The following is a 23,134-nucleotide window of genomic DNA, read 5'->3' on the forward strand; positions in this document are numbered from 1 at the left end:
GCTGTGAAAGATACTGGAATATTTTTACTACCACCTCCCCCCTCACAAATATGTGTCAAGTAGCTACGTCTCAATATGTTCTGGATTTTATCTGACACCAGTGTCTATTACTGGGACTCCATTTGTACTGCCGTGGCACCTGTTATGGATTTTGAATTATCTCACAGCCCGTGGGACTAAAATGAAGAAGTACCAGGTGTCAGGCTTGTATCTTAATTCATAGAATCATAGAATCATAGAGTTGGAAGAGACCACAAGGGCCATCGAGTCCAACCCCCTGCCAAGCAGGAAACACCATCAGAGCACTCCTGACATATGGTTGTCAAGCCTCTGCTTAAAGACCTCCAAAGAAGGAGACTCCACCACACTCCTTGGCAGCAAATTCCACTGTCGAACAGCTCTTACTGTCAGGAAGCTCTTCCTAATGTTTAGGTGGAATCTTCTTTCTTGTAGTTTGGATCCATTGCTCCGTGTCCGCTTCTCTGGAGCAGCAGAAAACAACCTTTCTCCTTTCTCTATGTGACATCCTTTTATATATTTGAACATGGCTATCATATCACCCCTTAACCTCCTCTTCTCCAGGCTAAACACGCCCAGCTCCCTTAGCCGTTCCTCATAAGGCATCGTTTCCAGGCCTTTGACCATTTTGGTTGCCCTCCTCTGGACACGTTCCAGTTTGTCAGTGTCCTTCTTGAACTGTGGTGCCCAGAACTGGACACAGTACTCCAGGTGAGATCTGACCAGAGCAGAATACAGTGGCACTATTACTTCCCTTGATCTAGATGCTATACTCCTATTGATGCAGCCCAGAATTGCATTGGCTTTTTTAGCTGCCGCATCACACTGTTGGCTCATGTCAAGTTTGTGGTCAACCAAGACTCCTAGATCCTTTTCACATGTACTGCTCTCAAGCCAGGTGTCACCCATCTTGTATTTGTGCCTCTCATTTTTTTTGCCCAAGTGCAATACTTTACATTTCTCCCTGTTAAAATTCATCTTGTTTGTTTTGGCCCAGTTCTCTAATCTGTCAAGGTCGTTTTGAAGTGTGATCCTGTCCTCTGGGGTGTTAGCCACCCCTCCCAATTTGAGACTCAGTGTAAACAATATAAACTTAGTAATACGATTGTAGGAATGGATTGCAGCCCAGCAGTTGAGTTGGTTACAAACAGTTGGGTTACAACTTTCCTTCATGGATGGTAATGAAGGAATTAGTTATTTAGCCTGATGAAACAAAACAGAACTACACTTGTCATTGCTGTATGAGGTCAGGCTATTCTTAGAAGAATTCATCTCAAAATTTAGGTTTTTGGTAATACAAACAGTAGTATTTGGTAATACTACAGTGAATCATTTTCTGACAAATTTCTCTGGGAGGCAAAAATTAAAATTGGTTTAGGAGCACTATCTTAAAGCCCACTCGTATGCAAGTTTAGTCAAAAATAATGCCCACTGGGTTCAGTGAGCTTCTTCCCAGGTAAGTGTGCATAATATTTGCATTTGTAAAACAATCACAGAAGTATTGTGTTTTTAAAAAACAACAACATAGGATAGGATATAGGTTTGCTTCCTGATTTGTTAAATTTAGTATTGCAATTATTTCAGCATCTATTCAGTCAATAAGATTCCTGAAGCTGAAAATGCATAATTAAACACTTAGCAAAAATGAAATAGCCAGGGCATCTGCTTTCAAGTATAATAGTGCAGTTATGCATATATCTAACTAAGAGGTCCCATTAAATTTAATTAGACTTATCCTGAGGTGAGTATGTATAGGATTGCAGCCTGTGCATGTATAATTTACTATTGTTTTAAATTAAAAACAAAACAAAAATGTCACCTGTTATTGGATCCAAAATATTTCCTCTTGTATATTTTATCACTGCATTTTGGATTTTAAATTGTATTCGAATTAATTTTATGAAGAGAGTTTTAGAAATATCTAAAACAAATGAAATTGGGTGTATATCACTTGTATGGAAAAGAAGCAGATGAGGGGAAGCAGAGGATAGGAAGAGAGATGTGAATTATTACAAGCATTGTTTAACAAGTTACTCCTTTCACAAGTTGCTATTATACCCAAACTCTGAGCCAGTCGTACTATTAGGCAGAATGAGGCGACCACCTCACCTGATTTCAGATATCATGAGAGGGCAGCAAATTGTTAGTTTAATTAATTTATTGTTGTATTTTTACTGCTATGGAAGGAGCGGAGTCCTTCGGTGATTTTCTACCTCAGGGGCCAAAGTAATTTGATGGGGTATTATGCACATTGATGCAGAGGAGCGGGGAATAATAACTGTTTCTCCACATCAGGCAGCAAAATATTTTGGGTCCGTCCCACTTCTGGAAGATACTCAGGAACTGGGAAAGAAAATGTCGCTGGTTGGAAGTGGTTCCTGAAAATTCGTCTGTTATTTTCCTCCTGGACATCCTTATATGCCAGCCTCTGCTTTTTAAAATGTATAGCATGGGTGGTATTGTTGAGAGGGTGTTTTCAGCCCATCTTGTTCTTGCAGCAGACGATAAACCAATGCGGTAATTTAAATTATATGCAACCCTACACTATAAAGCAAAAATATGCTTCTTCCCCATCAGGTGATAAACAGGCCTTTCTACACCAGCTATAAGCTAAAAGAGCATCCCAAAGCAGAACACGAAGTCAAGCTCTGAACTTAAGGTCACAAGACAGATGGCTTTTAGAATCTGTAATGCTACCCACTTTGTTGTTTAGATTGTAGTATGTGAAGTGTGTGGAATAAGGATAAGATTGACTTTGGCTACCTTCATATGTACTTCAAGGCCATGCTGTTTTGGTGCTTAAATGGAGGTTTTTCAGTATGCAAGGGTTTTGTTGGACCAACACTGGGTGCCCAGAAACTTACACTTATGAAGGGAGAACTTGCAAAATTCTTGCCCGTTTTTCCTGAACGCTAGCAAGGAAGCATTGTATTTTGTCTTCTCTTAGATAAGCTTTCCAAAGCATTTTTCCTCTGTAAGAGAAGATAGTCAGCAACTCCCAAGATGCTGTGTACATCCTTTCTGTGGAGCTCAAGGTGCAAACACAATCACATCAAAGGCATTAACTTTGAAAGGGCATTGGCTTTTCAGATATGTTTGTGGGAGGGAGGTTATTAGTTTGTTTTGGTTTTATCATGCATTTTGTGTTCCCATTTTGTATTTTCATGTTGTAAACCTATCATCTTCCGAGTGAAGGACAGGATAGAAATTTAATAAATAATATTAATACTAATAATAACTTCACTTCTGTCCTATTTGTGTATACGTACTAAATATATATATATATATACTAAACCTTAAAAGGTTTCATTTAGAGACCTCTGAAACAGGAGCATTTTAAAAGTAGGTAGGTGTCTCCACCCTGCTTTTCATAAAGCGTTTTACCCATTCAAACAGACTTTTAAAAACAGCTTGTTTTGATAGCAGGCTGTTCTCCTGTGGGCCTTCAGCCTTTGCTTCCTGGCAGCACCTTTGGTGCGAAAAGAGAGTGCTCAATTGGGAGACTATCAGTGCCAGCATGCATAGAGTGATAAGTTAACACACCACTGGGAATTTCTGGGGCCCACCAAGATACTTCACTTCTAATGTGCTAACAAGCTCATTTTTCTACCTCTTGCCTCTTCAGTTATTTTTTTTTCTCAGAAGAGCTTAGAAGTTGAGTGCATCAGGCATAATGAAAAGCTCTGTAGGAGGGAGAAGCAATAACCCAATTTTTCCCTTTTCAGCCAAATAGAAAATTAGTTTCTGGTAATACACAAAGGCCAGTATTTTTTGTGCAAGGGGCACTGCTGTGAATCAAAGGACTCTATTAACTGCAGAAAATTCAGCAGCTGTGAATCTCCCCCAATGGAAAAAAGTGCTTTTCAACAAGTTGTGAGATATGTAGTATTATTTAGACTTCAACCATCAGTTTCATCCTCTACCACTTATATACAGCCTCTTAAAAACTGTGCTATATTACTCTCCTGTGTTAAGGCTCAATCTTGTGTATGTCCCACAACCTAAGAACCTTCACAACAAAAGGGTTTTCTATTCCTCCGTGTCCTAATGTTGCTATTTATGGTGTTTTCAAAAGCAATTTTAAGGGGACAGATGAGCATAAGCAATGAAGCTGATGAAGATCTATAATAGAAGTAGTTTGGGTTTGGCTACCTATTGTAAGTCAAAGCTCCCTTTTTTTTTTTTTTTTTTTTTTTGCACATTTGCGTCCTAGGTGTGAAAATTATTGTCACTGCACAGTCCACTTAATTACTGAAATATAGTGGACAAAAGTGTGGGTTTAGTATGTTTTCTTCTTCTTTAAAAATATATAATTATGAGAGAATCTTTATTAGTTTTAATATTTTGTACATCAGTAAGCACCTAAAATGTTTATACCATTCCTTACAACCCATTGTTAGTTCCCCATTCCAAAGATAAGTCAAGGCTTTTCAAATGGGGGTTTATGAATCAAAGAAGGGTATTTTTCAAGGTGGAAAAGGGAGGAATTGCTCGTTTGGTTGCAAGAAAGGTTAAGGGTAGGAAGAATATTTGGCTATGGTGCCTAAGAAATAGTTGATAGGTAGTGAATGAGTACGCTGCATTGTTGGGGGTGATTTGCTTTAAGCTGAGGGGGCTCAAATTGTAAAAATTCATGGACCCACAAATCTATTAGGGGGGCAGGGAAAGAAGCAAGGTAGGGTAGGGTAGCTACCCATCTTAGAGACACACTATCTGTGCAGAAAAATGGGCACAAACATCTCTGACCTTTCTCCGAAAGCCAGCACAGGTGTTTATTGCTCTTGCATGCTTTCTCCATATCGCTGGGAAATGTCCCTAACAAAGAAAAGGCTGGGGTAGAGTGCAGATGTTATCCCCTACCCACTGGGATTTGTGAGCGGAGAGGAATTATGTTCTGCAGGTGAGCAGACGTGTTCCTGCAGCCAGATTTTCCCATCTTCCTTTTAAGTGCCTTTTAGTGATGAAAGGAAGTTGCCCCTTTGCTGCCAAAGCATGCTGCCCATCCATCAGCCAAATTATTATTATTATTATTATTATTATTATTATTATTATTATTATTATTAAGGGTCTTTGTCACCAAAAGGATTGGGTGCATGTGCTCAAGGTCCAGTTTCCCCTTCCTGCTGCCACTGATGCCAGACATCCTTATGGAGTGAAAGTGGATTGCTGTCTTCTCCCCCAAGGCGAACAGAAATTGTGTTCCATGGTTCTTGAACACATGTGCGTACACACACCTGATAGTTTCCAGCAAGGGGAGCTCAGCCCCATCTCCTCTAAAGAGGGGAATATTCTTTGTTGAGATTTCATAGGTCTCATTTGTAAAAAAATAAGTAAATGGAACTCCTGCCAAGTGTTTCTCGTCTTCTGAAAGAAATACATTTAAATGACATTAGAAGACATTGCTTCAGTAGAAATAGCCAAAAGAGCTGCATGCAAAAAATAAATAAATCCTGTTTTTAGAAAGATTAATAATCCAATGAGTACAGCAAGACAACTTCTACAAATTGTACGAGGAAAGTAACTGATTTCGAATCCCACTAAATCAGCCTATGACACAAAGTCAGCATGGTATTTTTTTCTTGATAATTGTATGTTGCTGCCTGCTGTTCTACATTTTGACAACCATTTCCATAGTTGCTTTCATGAACAGCAGAAATATTCTCTCCCTTTCTCACTCTCTCTGTGCTAACGGTAAAATCAGGCCCTCTGGAACAAGAAGCCTGGAGAGGGTTCTTCAAAAGCAACAACACTTCAAGATACTGGTCTCTTGTCAATATTATCAGCAAAAGAGGATGTAGGGGAAAAGGAAGAAGTACAATACTTTGCTGTCGATGTCCCGCAGACACTTTCTTCGCTGGTACAGGGATGCTATGGCCATTTTGCAAATATACCTACTTGTTTCAATAGCATAATTGACCAGTTATTTTTCCTAATACACAGATTTAGCTAGGTATTTATCTGAACAGTTTAATTTCTTTCAGAATTATGGGGAAGGCTGTTTTTAAGTGAAAATCAATATGGACTTTTCGTTCTGAATCTGGTTTTTTTAGTAGTAAGTTTTAGATATTAAAATCTAACATTGAGAGCACTGATATTTTTTAAAGACCCTGTTGGGTGCTGTTCTGGGGTTTTTATTTTGTAACATGTATTTACTGAAACCTTGCTTCTCTCATACTTCCTCAAATCATTACATGTTATCTTATAAGCAAGGGTTTACAAAACCCTTAATAAAAAAACCAACAACCCTTGTTTATGTGATAACATGCAACCCATTTGAGGAAGTATGAGAAGCATGGTCACTTGTTTTAATTACTTTGCTTCCTTTGACCAGAGGTGCATTCAGAAGGTTTTTCACATTTCATTTCTGTGTAATTACTATCGAAGTGTTATCTTTGATAGTGGAAGTTGCTTCCAGCAAGAACCATGACCACCATTGGGATTGGAGATATGCCTCGTCAGCATTTGTATTCAGCTGCTGTTGTATGAGCAATGGGAAGTTGAATAATACCTGTTAAAGACTTCTGCATAAGCTGAAAATGCTGTTCTAGTTTCTGCTGTGACTCTGATCTCCATTGGACAGTGGGTGTGGCTAAGCCCTTCCAGAGCCTATATAAGAGTTCACTGCCTTTGGGGCAGCTCCAGAAGGGTGATATATTAGGTTATTAGTCATATAGGAAGAACTTCTGGGGAACCTTGAACTCTTTCAAGCTCAATAAAGAGTTTTAGCTAATGTATTCTAGGTTCAAGAGGATGGGTAGATCAGTACAGAAAGATGGTGTGATACTGCACATTCAAGTGAGAGGCAAGAACATAGGGTGGGGCATTGGGATCCTTTGAACATATTCATTTAAAATATTGTATAATTACAGGGGGTCTCTCTTCTATATCAGCCTTCAGAATTGGTAGGAATAAAGCTCTGAATTAGAATCATAAAATTAATATATGCATAAATAGATTGGTTAAAAGGAAACAACGTGGTTCTGTCATTGATCAGAATGTCATGCTGGCTGCTTTATTCTGAACTTTAAATTGATCCTTAACTTTTGGATAAAATTAGCTATGAGGAAAGAGCTCGATATCTGCAAACCATTGTCCAGCACCATCTTGATCCTTCAACTTTTGAGGACTATGCAGCTCAGGTTTTCTGTCCAGCACCTTGCCACCATTTGCCCTCTGAAACCGGTAAGAATGCAATAAATGCCTAGATTTCTGTTTGATGACACTTAAAATGCAGTATTTCTAGTCAAACTACCGATATTAAAAAAAAATATATTATTTAGATTTCCATGCTTAGGAAGCTGCATGTTGGGCAAATACAATTGTATCCTTCGTCTATCAAATTTGAGCACTCACATACAACTACTCAGTTGTTGATCTGTAATAAACCATCATTTTATTTATGAATGTTCCTAGATACCTTTGATTCCTCAATCTAAAGACTGATCTGTAAGCCCAGTTGATGCACTTTATCTTCAAGAAAGGTTGATTTTAGTCTTCATTTGGGAACCATGAAAGCTTTGCTGTTCTCATCCACTTTCTAATTTTAATCTATGAATGGTTACATAGTCATTTTCCCCTATATATTTTTTTTAATCCTCTATATACAATGCTGCATTTTCAGTTACTAATAAAACAATCACACAGGGAGCAATCCTATGCACAAGAAGATAGCATAATAGCAAGTCGGTGTAAGTTAGGCCGACGTAAAGTTACAGCAGATCCAAATGCCACTCAACAGAAGACAGTAGGAAAACCATTGTGTTTTATGCCAGGTTGCAAAGTCACATGACAGAGCTGAACAGACTAAGGATTTGGAGCTCTCTGGTCCCAGCCCCTTTGGGGGGACGTATACCAGCCTCGGCTCAGCCAAAGTCATCTCAGCTGTTTGAGCCCCAACTGAGCCAGGATGAGCAAGTTACGACAGCATATCTTCTGCTGAGCCATGGTTGGGGGCTTACTGCCAGCTGAGCCTGTCTGAACTGGGAAGCAGCCGGCTGAGCCAGAGATCTGCCGTACATGAATCTGCTCATCCCAATGACTCTTGCCATAGGATTGCCCCCTAAGAATCTAGAATAATCACTGAAGGTATCTAGAATAACTCAAGGCCTACCTGTACAAATAATTTCTTGAACTCCTGATGATTATATCATTTATTTTATTTCCCCTCTTTAGATCATTAAATATCAGTTCTTTATCAGAAGGTAAGACAAAGTGTCCAAAAAAAACCCCCTCTGTTCTTATTAATCTTTTACTAAAGCTCTAAGCTTGTAACCACGTTGTATGCAAACTTTCCTGATCGCCCTTATTTTCTCCCATTAAAAGAAAGAGAAATTCACACTGATTGAGAAATTCCCACTACATTTTTTTCAAGTTTTAGTCTTTACTAACCCCAGGTCTGCATGAAACACTAACACTGTGGTTCTGGGATTAAGGGAACTAATGGGAGAGACATCTGTTGAGCTAGTAACACTCGATTGTGTCTGACCTTTTGTTTCTCAGCATGAACAAATAGTACTGGGTGACAGTGGTGTGCCTTGTACCCTGTACTGCTTTTCTTTGATGTTAGCACATACTTTTAGAATTCGATATAACAGAGAAAGGAAAGGGAGAAACAACTTGTTTGTTGCTGACAAACTGTTACGCTGTCTTGAAGCAGAAATTAGAATATTACCACTGATATTACTCACCTACTTGCAATAGAGACAAAAAAACTCAGAGCAGTTTTCTTCTTCGGAAAACAATAGATGGAAATCTAGTGACACCAACAGAAGACGATAGATGCAGCTGTATTTGGATTTGCACATATGATTTAGAGGAAATAAATAAAAAAAATGTTTGGGCCCCAAAGCCATATGTTTTCATTTCCTTCCAGTGCTGATCATTTTTATCTGAATGTGAACAGGAAATAGAAGCAGAGGTGCACAATAAAATGAATGCCTGAGTGAAAAGCAACAACAGCATTCATGAATAAAAATAAAATTAAGGCAGTAGTTAAAAATACTAAAGTCACACAAAAAGGTCCTAATGGTGATTTTTAATATCTTATTTTGTCTTAATTAAGTCCACCATTTGATTTTAAACAGGCAAAATTACATATCTGTGTTTTAGTGATTGTAAAGGCTTCTGACCAAGTGATATGTAGCAGAGCTAATTTTATGGTACCTGCTTCTTTGTGTATAAGGGACAGAAATATGTTTTCATAAGCTTTTGCCTTCCTCCATTAGTGAATAGAGTACCTCACAATTTATGCTCAGGTGCATATTTTCTGAGATGGATTGAAATAGCTTCTCAGTAAGATCAGTTGTAAAGTGCTGAGTTGGAGAGATGAATGAGTGATCCTCTCTCTATCTCCTCTTCTGAATTCAAGAGGTACTTTTAAAAACTACTTTTTAAAAACATTTTAACAGCTGTCTGATAAGTAATAATGATGCCTGTTGTTAAAAGTGCATTAAAATGACATTGCCATCCTGTTTTTTAAATCTTAATGTTACAATGGCTTTTGCTTGTTTGGTTGTTTTTTTATATGGAAGAAATACCTGGAAGCTGCCATCTGTAGCTGAATATTGGTATTCAAAGAGAATGGAGTACTTACACTGAGTCAGCTCAGTGACCATCATGTCCAGTATTATTTGGAGGCAACTGTAAAGGCCTCAAGTAGTCTCTCCATTCTTGTTACCTAATATCCATTAACCAGAAATGCCAAGAATTGCATGCAGAGCCTTCTAGATGCAAAGAATTTGTGGATTCAGCTTCATTCTTTTGTGTTGACATGTCAGGGTAATAAGGCTAACATTCTTCTGGAGGTAGTATGTTTTTATATGTATGAGAAATATTCTGTCAGTACAGTTCTCCATGAACAGGGAAGTTGGGAAAGAATGTAATGTAGATCATAGCTCTAAAAAAATTTAGGTTCTTATTTTTTAAATATTTTTCATCATCTTTCCATCTGCCTGCCTTTATGTAATATGCCCAATTATTTTGGAGTCCATATAAATGAGACCTAATATGAAATATGCCAGTCTCCCACTGGAGGGATCTCCAAACACTTCTTCCCCCAGACATATAGGTGCCCAAAGTTTGTCTCATCATATTAGAAATACAAATGTCGATTGGGGTGGGAAACCTGTGCAAGTCAGATGTATTACAGCCTGATATGACCGTGTAACAATTTCAGATATGGTAAATGAAAGGTGTAAATTAGAGAAATAAATTACAGAAAAAAAGGAAGACAAATATTTAAGAACTACCCTGGTCAAATATTGAGCTATCGGCATTGGGAAGACACTAGTAAATGTGGTGACTCAGAAATCATAAGAGGTTGAAATTGGTTTAATGATAGATTCATGGTTAAACATCTTGGACAGATTATTAATCAGCTGCTGGGACAGATTTTATCATATAAAATACTTTTTTAAAAAAAAAGATGGATGGCCAGCACTATTCCCCTCAGAAAATAAAAGGTTAAAAATGCAACCCTAAAATATTTAACAACGCAGTCCTGTTCAAAGATAAATCTCACTGTGAATTCAATAGGTTTTACTCTTAGGTAAGTGTGTATGGGATTGCAGCTTAATTAAATCTGTTGGTTGCAATAAACAGAGAAGACATTATTCCTTCTAAATTATTTTTGAAGTATGCTAAGTGATGAGTTCCCATTCTGGCAAAATTACTTGCATGCATAGATAATTTGGTAAGATTCCCCAGAAAATGAGGTGCAAATATAATTGTAAACGTATTTTCAAAGAGCAACAAAAATAACCTCAGGAATTATCACTTCATAATAATTCTTTCTTCTAAATTGTATATGCAGATAATTATTGAACAAACTGAAAGATTGAGCTGCAACCAATGAAATTATAGGAGGGAGGGCAGGCTGAGTTTATCAAGGGAAACATCACTTTCCCTTCGTTAGTAAATATGCACAAAATCCAAGGAGGCATTTGTATGCCGTTTTTTTAAGATGGAGCTGCAACTTTCAGTACAATTAATTGTAATTAACTGTGGTTATAAACTGTGGACTACCAGCCTGCACACATTGCTGACAATTTACCGTACAACGGTTAGAGTAGGAACTGCTGATGAGTTCCTGTCACCAGGGAGGATGAGACAATGTGTTTACTGGCACTATATTTATTTAACTTTTATGTTAACCTATGGATAAGAATAAGGATTCTGAACACCAGTCATCAGTCTGTTGGTGAACCCAGTTGGGTGAGTGGGGTATAAGTAGTACATCATCATCATTAAAATGTTGACTTCTGTATGTGATGATACGGTCTTCTTATCTATCACATAAATTGAATTCAAGCAATTTGGAACTGTTTGTAAAACAGTATTTAAAAGTGAATTATAAAACTGTATTTTGTGACCTGTCCTCCACAACCCAACTAGTTTCTTATACAACACTGAACAAGTTACCTATTTCATCATGTATTTGAGGGTTTGGGTTTCTCACCTAGCTGAAACCAAACTAAAAGCGGTTCGGCATCCAACACAATACTAAATGTTTTCTGAAATATGCTGACAGTTAATTGTATCTAATCATAAGTAGAACAGACTTCCACTTGCACAGTAGGACTGCAGGCCCCTGCGTACCCCGGAAAATCTGCTCTGGATGGTTGGGAGGTGTGAGGGGCTGCAGTGGAAGGAGGAAGAGGAAGTCCCATCACTATCACTCATAATAAGTGTGATTTTTCAAGCATGTCCAAAGCAAGAGGCAACTAAGTAAGGAATTGGCAACCACTTAGTATTACATGGTGATAAGAAAAGTGTTATCAGAGCAGAGGTCCATATAGCTCAGTCTGTTCTCATGTAACTGGTCATTCAGAGGTTCATAAATAGGACAGATTCCCCCAGTCCATGGCATTGGAGATGTACAGAATATATTTCTGGTTATCGTGGTTCAAGGCCACTGATAGAGACATACTCTGTGTATCCTCTTTTATGCAGTGCTTTTTTAGGGGGTGCTCAAGGGTACACAGTACTGGCACCTCCTTTTGTTGTTGTTAAAAAGTGCGGTACTTACTGTAACAACTTCATGATGAGAACAGTCACCTATTTTTCGAGAGAGAGAGAGAGAGAGAGAGAGAGAGAAAGTACTGCATTTATGCAGTATCCCCCAGCAATATTTAATCTATGCAATCTGAGAGACATCTCGTTTTGAAACCTGCTCACATTCAAGTTTGTGTCTTAAATTTTATTTGTGTATGGTGGGAGGAACAGGTGTTTTCTGCCACAAGAAATGGTGAACCAGTGGCATGCATCTGCAGCCAGTTACATGAACTCCAGTGGGAAAATGCATGTCAAATACAAAAGTTAATCACCATGTTGGAAAAAGTTACACATGAAGTTCCTTTCAGTGATGCTGATTTTCAGTAACATTTACTAAGCAATCCCCCTCCACGATACTTGTTATAATCTTTATCATGACCACTTACCTGTCATACTTTCCTCTTATCTAAACAGCTCTGCTTGTGTAAATGCATGCATAAACTGAGCAGAGTGGTTTCTGCCTCCCTGTGATTGGATCCAGAGCCATTCCAGTAATTTGAATGACATAATGACAGTGGCATCATAATGGCATGGGTGCCCATGTAATCCTGGCTAGTCTGCACTATTTATTTCATCATTCAGATGTTTTAAGAGCACTGTTCAATCCAGGCATGGTTGAGCTACAACCACACCACTTGAGTGATTTACAAATTGCACCAAAGTCTATCTTTATTAAGTAAAAGAACCTATCCTCCTTTGTATTTCAGTTCCTTTTTATATCTTTCCTAGCTCTGGTCCGTATTGTTTATAACATTCTAAATGTTTATATACTGAAACCTCACATACTTTCTTTTCTATTCTTATCCCTTTTATAATTAGAGCTAAGGAGTGTTCAGATAGTGGATTTTATCACCTCCTTGTAAGATGGGTGGAATGCAAATATAATAGTTCTCCCCCACTTGTTTAAAACTGAAGGCTAGCAGGTGATCTAAAATATATATATTTGTCAACTTCCATATTAATCACTACTGCACTTTTAGGCTCTAGTTCTGCATTTTCATCAATTGAAGGTTTGTTTTGTATTTATGCTCATTAATACTGACGTTAGTATCACCTGCTTTGGGATTAAAGTGAACATTTATTACATGAAAGAAACCAAAAATGCCTCACACATGAAACAAAAAATATGAAGGAAAAGAGAAACCCAGTATTAATCTACTCACCCATTGCTATCAAACAAAACTCAGATACAGTAAGGCTGCAATCCTGTGCACACTTACATTGGAGTAAATCCCATTGAACACTGTAGGAATTTCTTCCAGGTACACTTACCTAGAATTGTGCTGCATGTACATGTCAGACTTACCTGGCTCCTATTTTCACTAAAGCTAAATGCATTATCATTAATTTCCAGTTACTTGCCAAGTTAAAGAAATTATTCTGTGTCCAGAAACCACACTAAGTATTTCTTTAGCATTTATATTTCTTTTGCAAGTTGGTGAATTTTTCTCAGTGGAGTTTGCTCAGTGGAAAATGCTTCAGCACTACGGGAAGAATTTTAGGAAGAACTTCATTTCTTTTTCATGGGAAACCGGCTAGCTAGGAGAAGCCAACTGTTGCCATGTCATATTTTATTGCAGATAATTTTGGTAGAAATGTGTAAATGATTCACAAACAGGAAAGAAATGTTTGTGCCAGTATGGTTGTGTTATTTATAGCAATGACCCTGCTGAATCAGAACTTATTTTTATCGAACTATTTTTTTCTTTTCTTTTTTTCTTTTTCTTTTTCTTCTTCTTTTGTAACCTGTAGCCGGTGAGTATTCTTCCTGATCGTTGAGGTTCGTTTTTTGCATACTAATGCATCCCTCTTTAACCTTTAGCATGCACCGTTAGCGACATAACAAATTCTAACTTTCTCCTTTCTGTACTCATCTGTAAATGCCCTCCAACCTCTGCTGTCCGTGTCTCATGTCTCACACCTGTTATCTTTTTATCTTTTCTCCCCCCTTTTCCTCACTTCTGTCCACCTCTCCTTCATCACTTCTTCATTCTCAACAAAGAAAGAAATGGTGTGATATTTCTTCTCCTTCCCAAACCACCACTAGAAAGCATTGGCCACTTCAAGGTAAAGGGCAAAGGCTTGAAACGGAAGGTCTTTCACGCTAGCTGTGAATGGTATGCTATGCAGAGCATCAGCAATTATTTTTTACGCTCTACCTCATCATTTGAAATCATTTGATTCCTTGTAAAACTAGAACAAGATAGAATTTATTAACATGGGGGGGTGTTAAAAGACAGCCTTTCCCTGTAGGGAAGAGGACTTTTCTGCTTAGTTTTGGGGGGGGGGGGGTTGGAAAGTGCAATAAATTTTCTACTCTTACGATTAGCAGAATGTTTGGAGCTGCTATACCTGGATCATAAAAAGAAACACACACATTTGGAGAGCAAAAGCAGAGGTTTTGTCAGTTTCAGAAAGTGTTTGGCCAAAGCAGACGCAATAGCATTTGAGTTATTAGATCAGGCTTATGGCAGTGTTCTTTAAAAGCAGTGTTAGACTTCTGACCCGACCATGATGGTTTGCAGTAACCTCTTTAGGAAATCTAGCTGAGTGAAAGCAAGAAATGTGTCCTGAGATTTATATGCCTTCAGCAGGAACTCGGACATGAATGTTGCTGTTCTAACTTTGGAGATAGTGAAAACATTTTCTTAAAAGTGGTTTTCTGTATCAAAGCATTTTTCATAAAGCAGTAGTAATACTAAAATACTCAGGTCATTTTTAAAGTGGTAATTTTATCCAAATGCTTCAGAAGCATTCATAATGTTATAGGATCCAAACGGGTCGCACATGGAAAAACCCAGGGATTTTTCAGAGGGGGACCTTCCCACTGCAGCCCTTCATGACTCTGAAAATATGCCTCTTGAAGGTTAGAAAGCACCTCAGAGGAAGATTTGGCGCAATAGGTCGTGAGGTGGCTGCAAGGGGATGGTTGGCCATTTCCGTGTGAATGTGACTTTCCACTTGCACATGGGGTTCTTTGAATTCTGACCTATGTGTAAATTTTAATAAACTGTTCTTGAGCAAAAAAAATACTATTCCTGATGAAGATGTCGTGGATATGCCCTTAGAGGAAATTATTTAATTTTAAATATTATAATAAATTACTCATTTACTAACTCAATTACAAGGGAATCCTGTTGAAATTGTTGTAAACTTTGGCCCAGTAGGACTTCTGTACTGCCATTGGCTATGAATCTGATGTTGTGTGTGTATAAAGTCCCTTAAAAGCAATTGGCTTCTGGTGGAATCCACTTGGTGCTGTTGTGATCATAGAAGCACTTTACTTCCAGCAGATGCCTATGTTAAATTTTTATTTATTTTATTTACGGCTATTAGCCCATAAAATATGTACAAACATAAAAGGACAGAAGCATAAAAACGATGCCTATGTTAATAGAAGAGGGTATGCTATTTCTGCTGATTCCCCCTCCCTGCTGCATCCCTCAGCACTCCCTGAAAATCAGCTGGGGGGGGGGGGCTTGCAGAGCAGAGTGAGCTGATGCAAATGGAATCAGCCAAAATTGCTTCCCCTCTTCCGTTAGTGGACATCCGCTAGAACAAAAGCTTTTCTCTAAGGGCAAGGGCACAAACTATATGTCCAAATACATGCATAGTACTAAAATAAGGTTGGACTTTTTTGTTTACATTTACAATAGGGAACCAATGGAATGTACGTAGCTCCTAAAATATAGCTAAAGGAGTCTGAACTTAGGGCTGGAATTGACGATGTATATTTGATAGGCAACAAGTATCTGATCACAGATCTCTCTCTCTCTCACACACACACACACACAGAGAGAGAGAGAGATCTTTACAAATGCATACAAGAATTAATCTTCCACAGCTTCATTAATTAGGTAGATTTAAGAAAGAATTTTCTTTCCTTTCTGGCAGCTGAAGGCTGAACACGGAGCATGCTTAGGAGAAAAACACTGACCTGTTTTGCATCTCTCATAGAAGTCTGGACACTGCAATAAATCTTATCAACCTAACTCCTTTGCTGCTGTTCCTGCACCTTATTTTGGGGGGCCTATATGTGGGAAGGGTTTGTCTCAGATTCATCTTGTTCCTTTTACAAAGATACCAAACCATGTAGTGCATCCAGCTAGCATGATCTATTCACGCTTCTGCCCTGTTGAATCCTGTAGCAACTCATGTGATGAGGGTGTTAAGTAGAAAATGGGTGCCAACCTCAGTCCTGTATAGTATCTCCCCAGCCTCTTGCTGTGTCCTGACCTTCCTTCAGAGCTTAGTTAGATTTGCCATCAGCCTTCCACTCATATAGAGTGGAATGGGTTTGTTAATGATTGTAGCAGATGAGCTAGTATGGTTTCTTCTGTGTCTAAAGAAGGGGCAGGTATTTGTTGGGGACTTGCTCTTTCCTAACCACCAGCAGATTGTTCTCACATATGGGGGTCTTCTTGTTTCCCATAGGCTCCTACCCAGAGACTCAGGCGTCCGAAGCTCCAACAGCAGCGCAGATGGACGGGCCCGATCTAGCCTTCCCCATTTCTCCCCGGACTAGCAAGAGCCGCATGTCCATGAAACTACGGCGCTCCTCTGGCTCAGCCAACAAGACCTAAGAATGGGTGAAGCCTGCAGCCCCTTTTCCTGAGATGTTTGTCTCCCCTCTGTATGGTATACTTGTCCCACATTTGTCCACTTGTTTGTTTATTTTAGAGAACCATATTGGAATTTTATTTCAAACTGAAAATACCTTGGCTTTCCTTAGAATATTTTTATCTAACTCCCTGCTTCCATAACTTGTCAGTGTAGGGTCATTTCTGCACCCGTTTTACCTTTCCTTGTGAGACCCTGTTTTAACCTCTGGGTCTGTTGCTAGCCACACCTGGGGCTGGAGACTGCAGGCATGTTTCTCTGTTTTGTTGTACAACCCTCTAAATAAAAAAGTACCATTTGCAAATGAATGTACTATTCAAATGAAGATGCACCTCTGGAGTCCTCTGCAAAGGTCACTAGGAGACACAGAATTATGTACAGAGAATATATGTGATAAGAATTAAAGCCCTTCAAGTAAACAGAGGCCCATCACCATCTCTCTTACTGTCATTCGCTGCTGGACAGGCACCACAGCAAGATCCCAGTGCTGAAATGCTAACAGCTTTCTACTCTCCTGCTAGTATTTGCTTTCCAGATGTGAGTTATGGCCACTGTCAGCCTTCCTCTTCCGAAAACTGTCCCTTGGTCTATCTGTAAGATATGCATACTTTCAAGCCCTTTGCCATGTCAGTCATTTGCTCTGAGCTCTCTACCATTACTGGGAAGAAAAAGGGACTGTGCCCTTGCAGCGGCAGATGTATGCACAAACACATTCCACTCCAAATTCCCACTACCCCCAGACGTATTTTCATACCGAAAAAACAACTATGTTGTTCGCCATATTCTGCTATAACAAAATGTAGCATGGCACCAGTACTAACTGCATGTGTAAATATCTGTCCTTCACCTGGGCAACTATAGAAATATATATTGATGTATTTGTTCACCGTGTAGTATATACAAATTTGTAATGGTTGAAAAAAGACATGCTATTTAATAATACAATAAAATTATTCTTACCACCTGTGTATGCTCTGTATTCCACTGCAAATATTGGAAAGATTGCTTAAATCAATCACAGTATTATTAGCTTCATGAGGAGAGTGGAGAGCAGGCATGGAATGGCTCGTGGTTGTAAGATTGCAAAGCTTTTACAGCAAGCTTCTTAATTGACAGTTTACGGTAATTCACAGTCCCTTTTTGGGGCAATTCTGCACATAAATATTAAGTTCTGTGATACTTCCAAGTGTATAGGATTGCCACCTTAGTCCCACTTCATAGTTCCAAGATAATGCTTGCCTAAATCCTTCCTTTCTGGCTCAATAAATTTTGCTTAAGCGGATTGATAATGCTGTACAAAGTGAATAATTCAATGTTGAATTAATATTGCTGAAAACATCCTTGCAAAAATAATAATAATGAATGCCTGTTTGGGTTCCAAAGTAGAACAAGTTCAAATAGCTACATTATAATAGCAGCTTAAAATTGAAGCAGTTGACAATTCCTTGACAGTAAAATGTCTCTTTGGAAACTCTCTTGAAGAATGGCTTTTAATTTTTTTTCCATTAAGGTAAAATCATTATATAACTTAGTTCCTAAAAGTTAAGTATGTAGAAATACTTAACTTCTACATACTTGGTCACATAGCATGCTGTATTTTTCAAGTTTCAAAATAATTTCACTAATGTTACCCTAGTTAAAATGAAGTTGCCTTTCCGTATCTCATCTTCCATCGATCAATACTTCTGCACAACAGTTAAATCCAGCTATAAGTATCAATTTACAAAGGACTATGCAAATTTAATCAATAAAAATTGCCCCCTATCTACAGACAGGTTTGCAAAAGTGGACTTCCAGCAAATGTATCAGTGAAGAAGTTGGAGAGGAAATTGACCACCAGAATTTCTAAAATGGTTACTAGATTTGAAGGCTGGGGTCCAAAAAGATGTCTGCTCAAGTAATGCAGTACACTATTAGACTTGTACATTTAACAACTGATCCTTATGCGTTAGTGCAAGCTGTTTTTGAAGCTCTTTGGTTTGCCATGTAGGATGGGGGTGGCTGTTAAAAAGAAAGACTAATGCTTTGTTTGACTAATTGAACAATTTTCATGAATTTCAAGATTCATTCTGGCTGAACATTTTGGACTTCAAAGTAGCTTCCTGCTTTCTCTTTTTGTATGCACTCCCTTTTGCATATCATATTTTTTAAAACTTAAAAGAGTAGAACAAGATGCTCAGAAAATAGGCAGAATAAACTACCAAAAAAATCATCAATCCAGAATTTAATAGCCAGCAATGAGCAAGAGCAGACAAAGGGAACTTTGCACATTGTATGTATGTATATATTTATATATGTACTTATATGTATATATAATAGGACTGCACGCTGACTTTCTACAAATATCAGACAGTGTTGTAATACAAGATACAACGAATAAAACACTTCACAGCAAATTAAACTCTTTAAACCCTCAGAGGCTGGAGAGGCAGATTCCACTAATTAAGTATGAGGGCTAACTAGTTCTCCTGGAGAATTAATATTTTTTTGTTAAATACAATGTCGGAATGTACTTTGATCCTAGGGACAGGAGTGACCGGAATGAAATCGTTCAGGCCCCCATTTTCCCTAGACAGCTTTTACTCGCAGGCAGGCACACAGATGGCTCTAGGTTTGGCTATAGTATTTCGAGTACACAGAAAAATGTCTCTCCACCCCACACTCACACTTAAAGCAATGTCACATTTTTCAGTCCTGTAGTGGAAGGGGTGATTCTTACTCCGCCTCAAATAGACGGTTGGCTCGCTTTCCCTTTCGCTTTGTTGAAGTGACAAATTTTAAGTACTGTACGTGGAAACTGGATTCACAGAATATACAGTGCACTCTACCCTTTCATAAGGCAGTAAGGCTAATTTGTGTTCATACATTAAAAACGTTTGGCATGACGTACTTCTAAAGTCTGGTGATTTCCTTGGGCTATGCACTGCGATTTTCCATAGGAATTACAGTTCGGATAGGATTCGTTCGGGTCTCCACCATCAGGGATTGAGGATCAAGGCTTAGGGGGTGAAAGAATTCTATCGTATAAATCGGTTCCCGCTAACTGGAGAATCGGTCAGTCTGAGCATCTGGCAATTTCATAGTTCAAGTCTGGTAAAGAAGCGGTTCGAGTGGGTGGCACATACCCCCCACTTGCGCACCCACCCCCCATCTAGCAGCCCGGCCTGACAGGCATCTGCAACAGGAGCACCTGCCTGTTCTCCGACGGGTGGCACTTATTGATGTGCCGGGTGAGGCCGGGCGAGCTGAAGAAAGTCGAGGGGCAATGTTTGCAGGAGAAGATCTGCTGCTCGCAGTGCGCCACGCTGCCCTCGGGCTGCCCCAGGGGCAGCAGCAGCTCCTCCCGCACGGCGTGCCACAGTCGGTGCTTGTCCCGGATGTCCGCCGAAGGGAAGTGCGCCCCGCACAAATGGCACGGGAACGTGATCTGCTGCGCAGGCGGCGGGCTCCCGCCGTAGCCCAGCGCCCCGGGGGCCTGGTGGGTGCCCAGGTGCTTCCGCAGGTACGCCTGGCGCCGAAAGGTCTTGTGGCAGTAGGGGCACAGGAAGAGCTCGCCGCCGGACGCGCCCAGGCTGGAGCCGTCGGCGGCGCCCGCTTCGCAGTGCTGCTGCTGCTGCTGCTGGGCGGCTCGGGACGGGGGCGGCGGCGGCGGCGGCGGCGGGTCCCGGCAGCAGGAGCTGTCCGCGGCGCCGTGGTGCTGATCTGGTCCGGCCTGGCCGCGGCTGTTCTCTTTGTCCTGGGCGGGGCCGGGCGCCGAGGGCGGGCGCGGCTTGTGCCAGCGGCGGTGCGAGGCCAGGTTGGCCGGGCAGCTGAAGATCTTGTGGCACTCGGGGCAGCGGTACTCGACGCGCACGATCCGCGAGCAGCGGTGCTGCGCCAGCGCCAGAGGGTCGGCGTAGGGCTCCTTGCACAGCTGGCACACGAACTCGCCCAGCAGCGGCGGGCCTGCCCCGCGGGGCCCCTCCGACGTCCCCTCCGACGCCGCCTTGATCCGCAAGCCCAGCACGGGCGACGTGGTCACCTCGTCGGCGAAGCTCAGCTTGCGCACGGCCTTGGGCTTCTTGGCCGGAGGCGCCTTGGCGCGGGGCGCCCGCTTGAGCGCCGGGTAAAGCGGCGGCGGCGGCGGCGGCGCCGACGTGGCCGGCAGAGAGAGCGGCACGGGCAGCGGCAGCGGCGTGCGAGGAAGCAGAGGCAGCTTCTCCGCCGCGGCCAAGGCGGGCCCCGCAGGGAAGGACTCCGCCGAGGCGGGAGAGCGCGCGCCGCGCTGAGGCTCCCCGGCGGCGGCGGCGCTGTCCGAGGTGCCTGCGCCCCACACGGCCGCCAGCGGGGCGTTGGGCTGAGGCAGCAGCTGTTGCTGCGGAGGAGGCTCGGGCGAAGGCGCCGGGACGCGGGGCGTCTCCTCCGCGGGGCAGGGCGCGGGGGGCAGTCCCGGAGGGGGGCGCACCCGGTAAGAGCCCCCCGGTCTCCTGCTCCGCTTGACGAGGAACCCCCGCGGCATCTTCCGCGACGCCCCACGGCAGCGCTCCCTTTCCACCGCCGGCTCCGCGTGCCCGACGGGAGTTTATACCTCAGGCACCTCTGGGGAGCCCGCGCGTCATCCTCTCTCCGGCCCAGGGCTGCCAATGAGGAGTTGGGAGGGCGAGGGGAGAGGAGAGGGCGGGGAGGGGGGGGTGAGGGAGAGGACTGGAAAAGGCGGGAGAATCGGAGCGGGGGGAGGGGAGGCCACTTTCCCAGCCTGCGCCAGGAGGTGGGGGTGGGGCCGTTTACCTCAGCGCGCGCCCCGCGAGTTTCGCGCCCAGCGGCCCCCCCCCCCCGGTGCCTGGCCGCGCCGAACTGCCCTCTCGGCCCGGCGCCCTCCCTTTTTGCCTCACCTTCCCGGGCGAGCAGAGCCTCCTTCTTCGGAACTTGCCTCAGACGGCCAACGCGCGGGGAAAAGTCTCCTCAGCAAGCGCTAGTCCAGGGGATCCCAGCTCCCCGCGCGTGGAAGCTGGGAGGCGCCTGGAGCTCAGCCTCTTCCCTTCGCCAGCGGGTGGGCTTGAGGTGCAGCCCCCCCCCCCCGTAAAGCAAACAACCGAATCTCCATCTTTTCCTGGGTGGGAGCAGGGGTGGCAACTTGAATCAAATATTGGGGGGGGGCGCATAATCGATCCCATGACGGAACACACCCACCCACTACTGAATGGCAATGCCCCTCAACTTTGGGGAGGCGGCTCCCTCAAATATTTTATTGGGGGGTGGCCAGAGGGAGTTGGCTCCTATGGGGGGGAGGTGCGGGGGGGGGGACTCCAACAGACAACAAGGCAACCCTTTCGCAATCCAAATTAGTGATAACAACGATCCTTCTCTTGATTTGCTTTATTGAAAAGAAGCCCCTGAAAGTATCTTGCCAGTTCCTCGACAGACCCGCTGCCCTTCTTTGGGTATCCCGTTTCTCCAGCCGTGCATGCACACGAAAGCTCATACCAAGAACTGACTTAGTTGGTCTTTAAGGTGCTACTGGAAGGAATTTGTTTTGTTTTAACTCTGAGGAAGTCGCTTCTCCAGCTCTGAAACAGCCGCGACTCTGCTAGGAGGTGCTTTGCCAATAAGTTCAGGGTATCTTCCTAGGACAACTTAATCGGAGTCTTCTAAGTGGAGCAGCCGGGGAGCTGTCCAGCAGCAGCCGTAGGTTTCTTTTTCGGATCTGGAGCCCAGGGAAGAAACGGGGACGACATCTTTCTTCAGCGGCTCCCCGCCCCGCCCCCCCAATTTATTTCCATGCAGCTGCAGTCATGCTTCTGGCAACCCTGCTTGCTGCTGGAGAAACAGAAGGCTGCGGATCTTTTCTTTCTTTCTTTCTTTTTTTCTTTCTTTTGGGGAGGGTGTGTGTAGAAGGACTGCTTCCAACATGGCCTTGAGTTGCAGTGGCGTAGCGTGGGGGGTGCAGGGGGGGCGGCCGCACCGGGCGCAACATCTGGGGGTTAGGGTTAGGGGGCGCAAATCCACGGGTTAGGGGGCGCAAATTACTTGCCTTGCCCCGGGTGCTGACAACCCACGCTACGCCACTGTTGAGTTGTCATCCCCTCCGAAAGCCAGCAGGACTTAGCTGGGTTTCAGAATCTGTTTCCAGTTCCAGGTTTCAGCCTTGACAAATGCAGGACCTCGGGGAATGTAGACAGTCTCTTTCCTTCTCCACGAAGTGACCACTAGCACCACTAACTGTTTGGTTATCTAGAAATGCAAATTGCTATGCAAGTAACTTCAGCTGCAGAATGTCATTTTAAGAATTTAGTTTGCTCTGATTCTCTCACAGCTTGACTACTGCATCTTGAACCTTCTCTTGTCAGAACTTCGCTTTCAACTTTATCCAAAACTTTGCTGTGAAAATTATTCACCTCCCTCAGTTGTTAGATAATAGGGTGACCTTCCTCAAATATTTATTCCATCCTCTTTCACATCCAGTGAG

General features: G+C 42.2%; 2 protein-coding genes and 1 long non-coding RNA gene across 12 annotated transcripts in view; 1 reads left to right on the forward strand and 2 right to left on the reverse strand.

The window, feature by feature from the left end:
- RALGAPA1 (Ral GTPase activating protein catalytic subunit alpha 1) overlaps positions 1-17,651 on the forward strand; it is a 122,685-nt gene extending 105,034 nt beyond the window's left edge. For 4 of the 10 annotated variants that reach the window (XM_081857402.1, XM_081857406.1, XM_081857408.1 and 1 more), the window contains 3 exons: positions 7,076-7,200; positions 14,072-14,186; positions 16,504-17,651. In XM_081857402.1, coding sequence (XP_081713528.1) covers positions 7,076-7,200; positions 14,072-14,186; positions 16,504-16,594 — 331 coding nt within the window. In that variant the 3' untranslated portion in view covers positions 16,595-17,651. Of the gene's footprint in view, positions 1-7,075; positions 7,201-8,190; positions 8,220-14,071; positions 14,187-16,503 lie in introns of all 10 variants that reach the window. The other 6 variants (XM_081857404.1, XM_081857410.1, XM_081857411.1 and 3 more) reach the window with 3 other exon arrangements.
- Positions 14,362-16,507, reverse strand: LOC309344942. The gene is made up of 2 exons (XR_014157946.1): positions 15,455-16,507; positions 14,362-15,366 (listed from the first exon to the last, which is right to left on the reverse strand). It is a non-coding gene; the product is annotated as an uncharacterized lncRNA (long non-coding RNA).
- Positions 16,951-21,273, reverse strand: INSM2 (INSM transcriptional repressor 2). The gene has a single exon (XM_081863649.1). It carries the CDS (start codon positions 21,185-21,187, stop codon positions 19,841-19,843), a length of 1,347 nt encoding a protein of 448 aa, XP_081719775.1. The 5' UTR covers positions 21,188-21,273; the 3' UTR covers positions 16,951-19,840.
- Between the last annotated feature and the right edge of the window lie 1,861 nt (positions 21,274-23,134).

Source organism: Podarcis erhardii (genome assembly GCF_964252035.2).
Source record: "Podarcis erhardii genome assembly, chromosome: 1".
Lineage (NCBI taxonomy): Eukaryota > Metazoa > Chordata > Lepidosauria > Squamata > Lacertidae > Podarcis > Podarcis erhardii.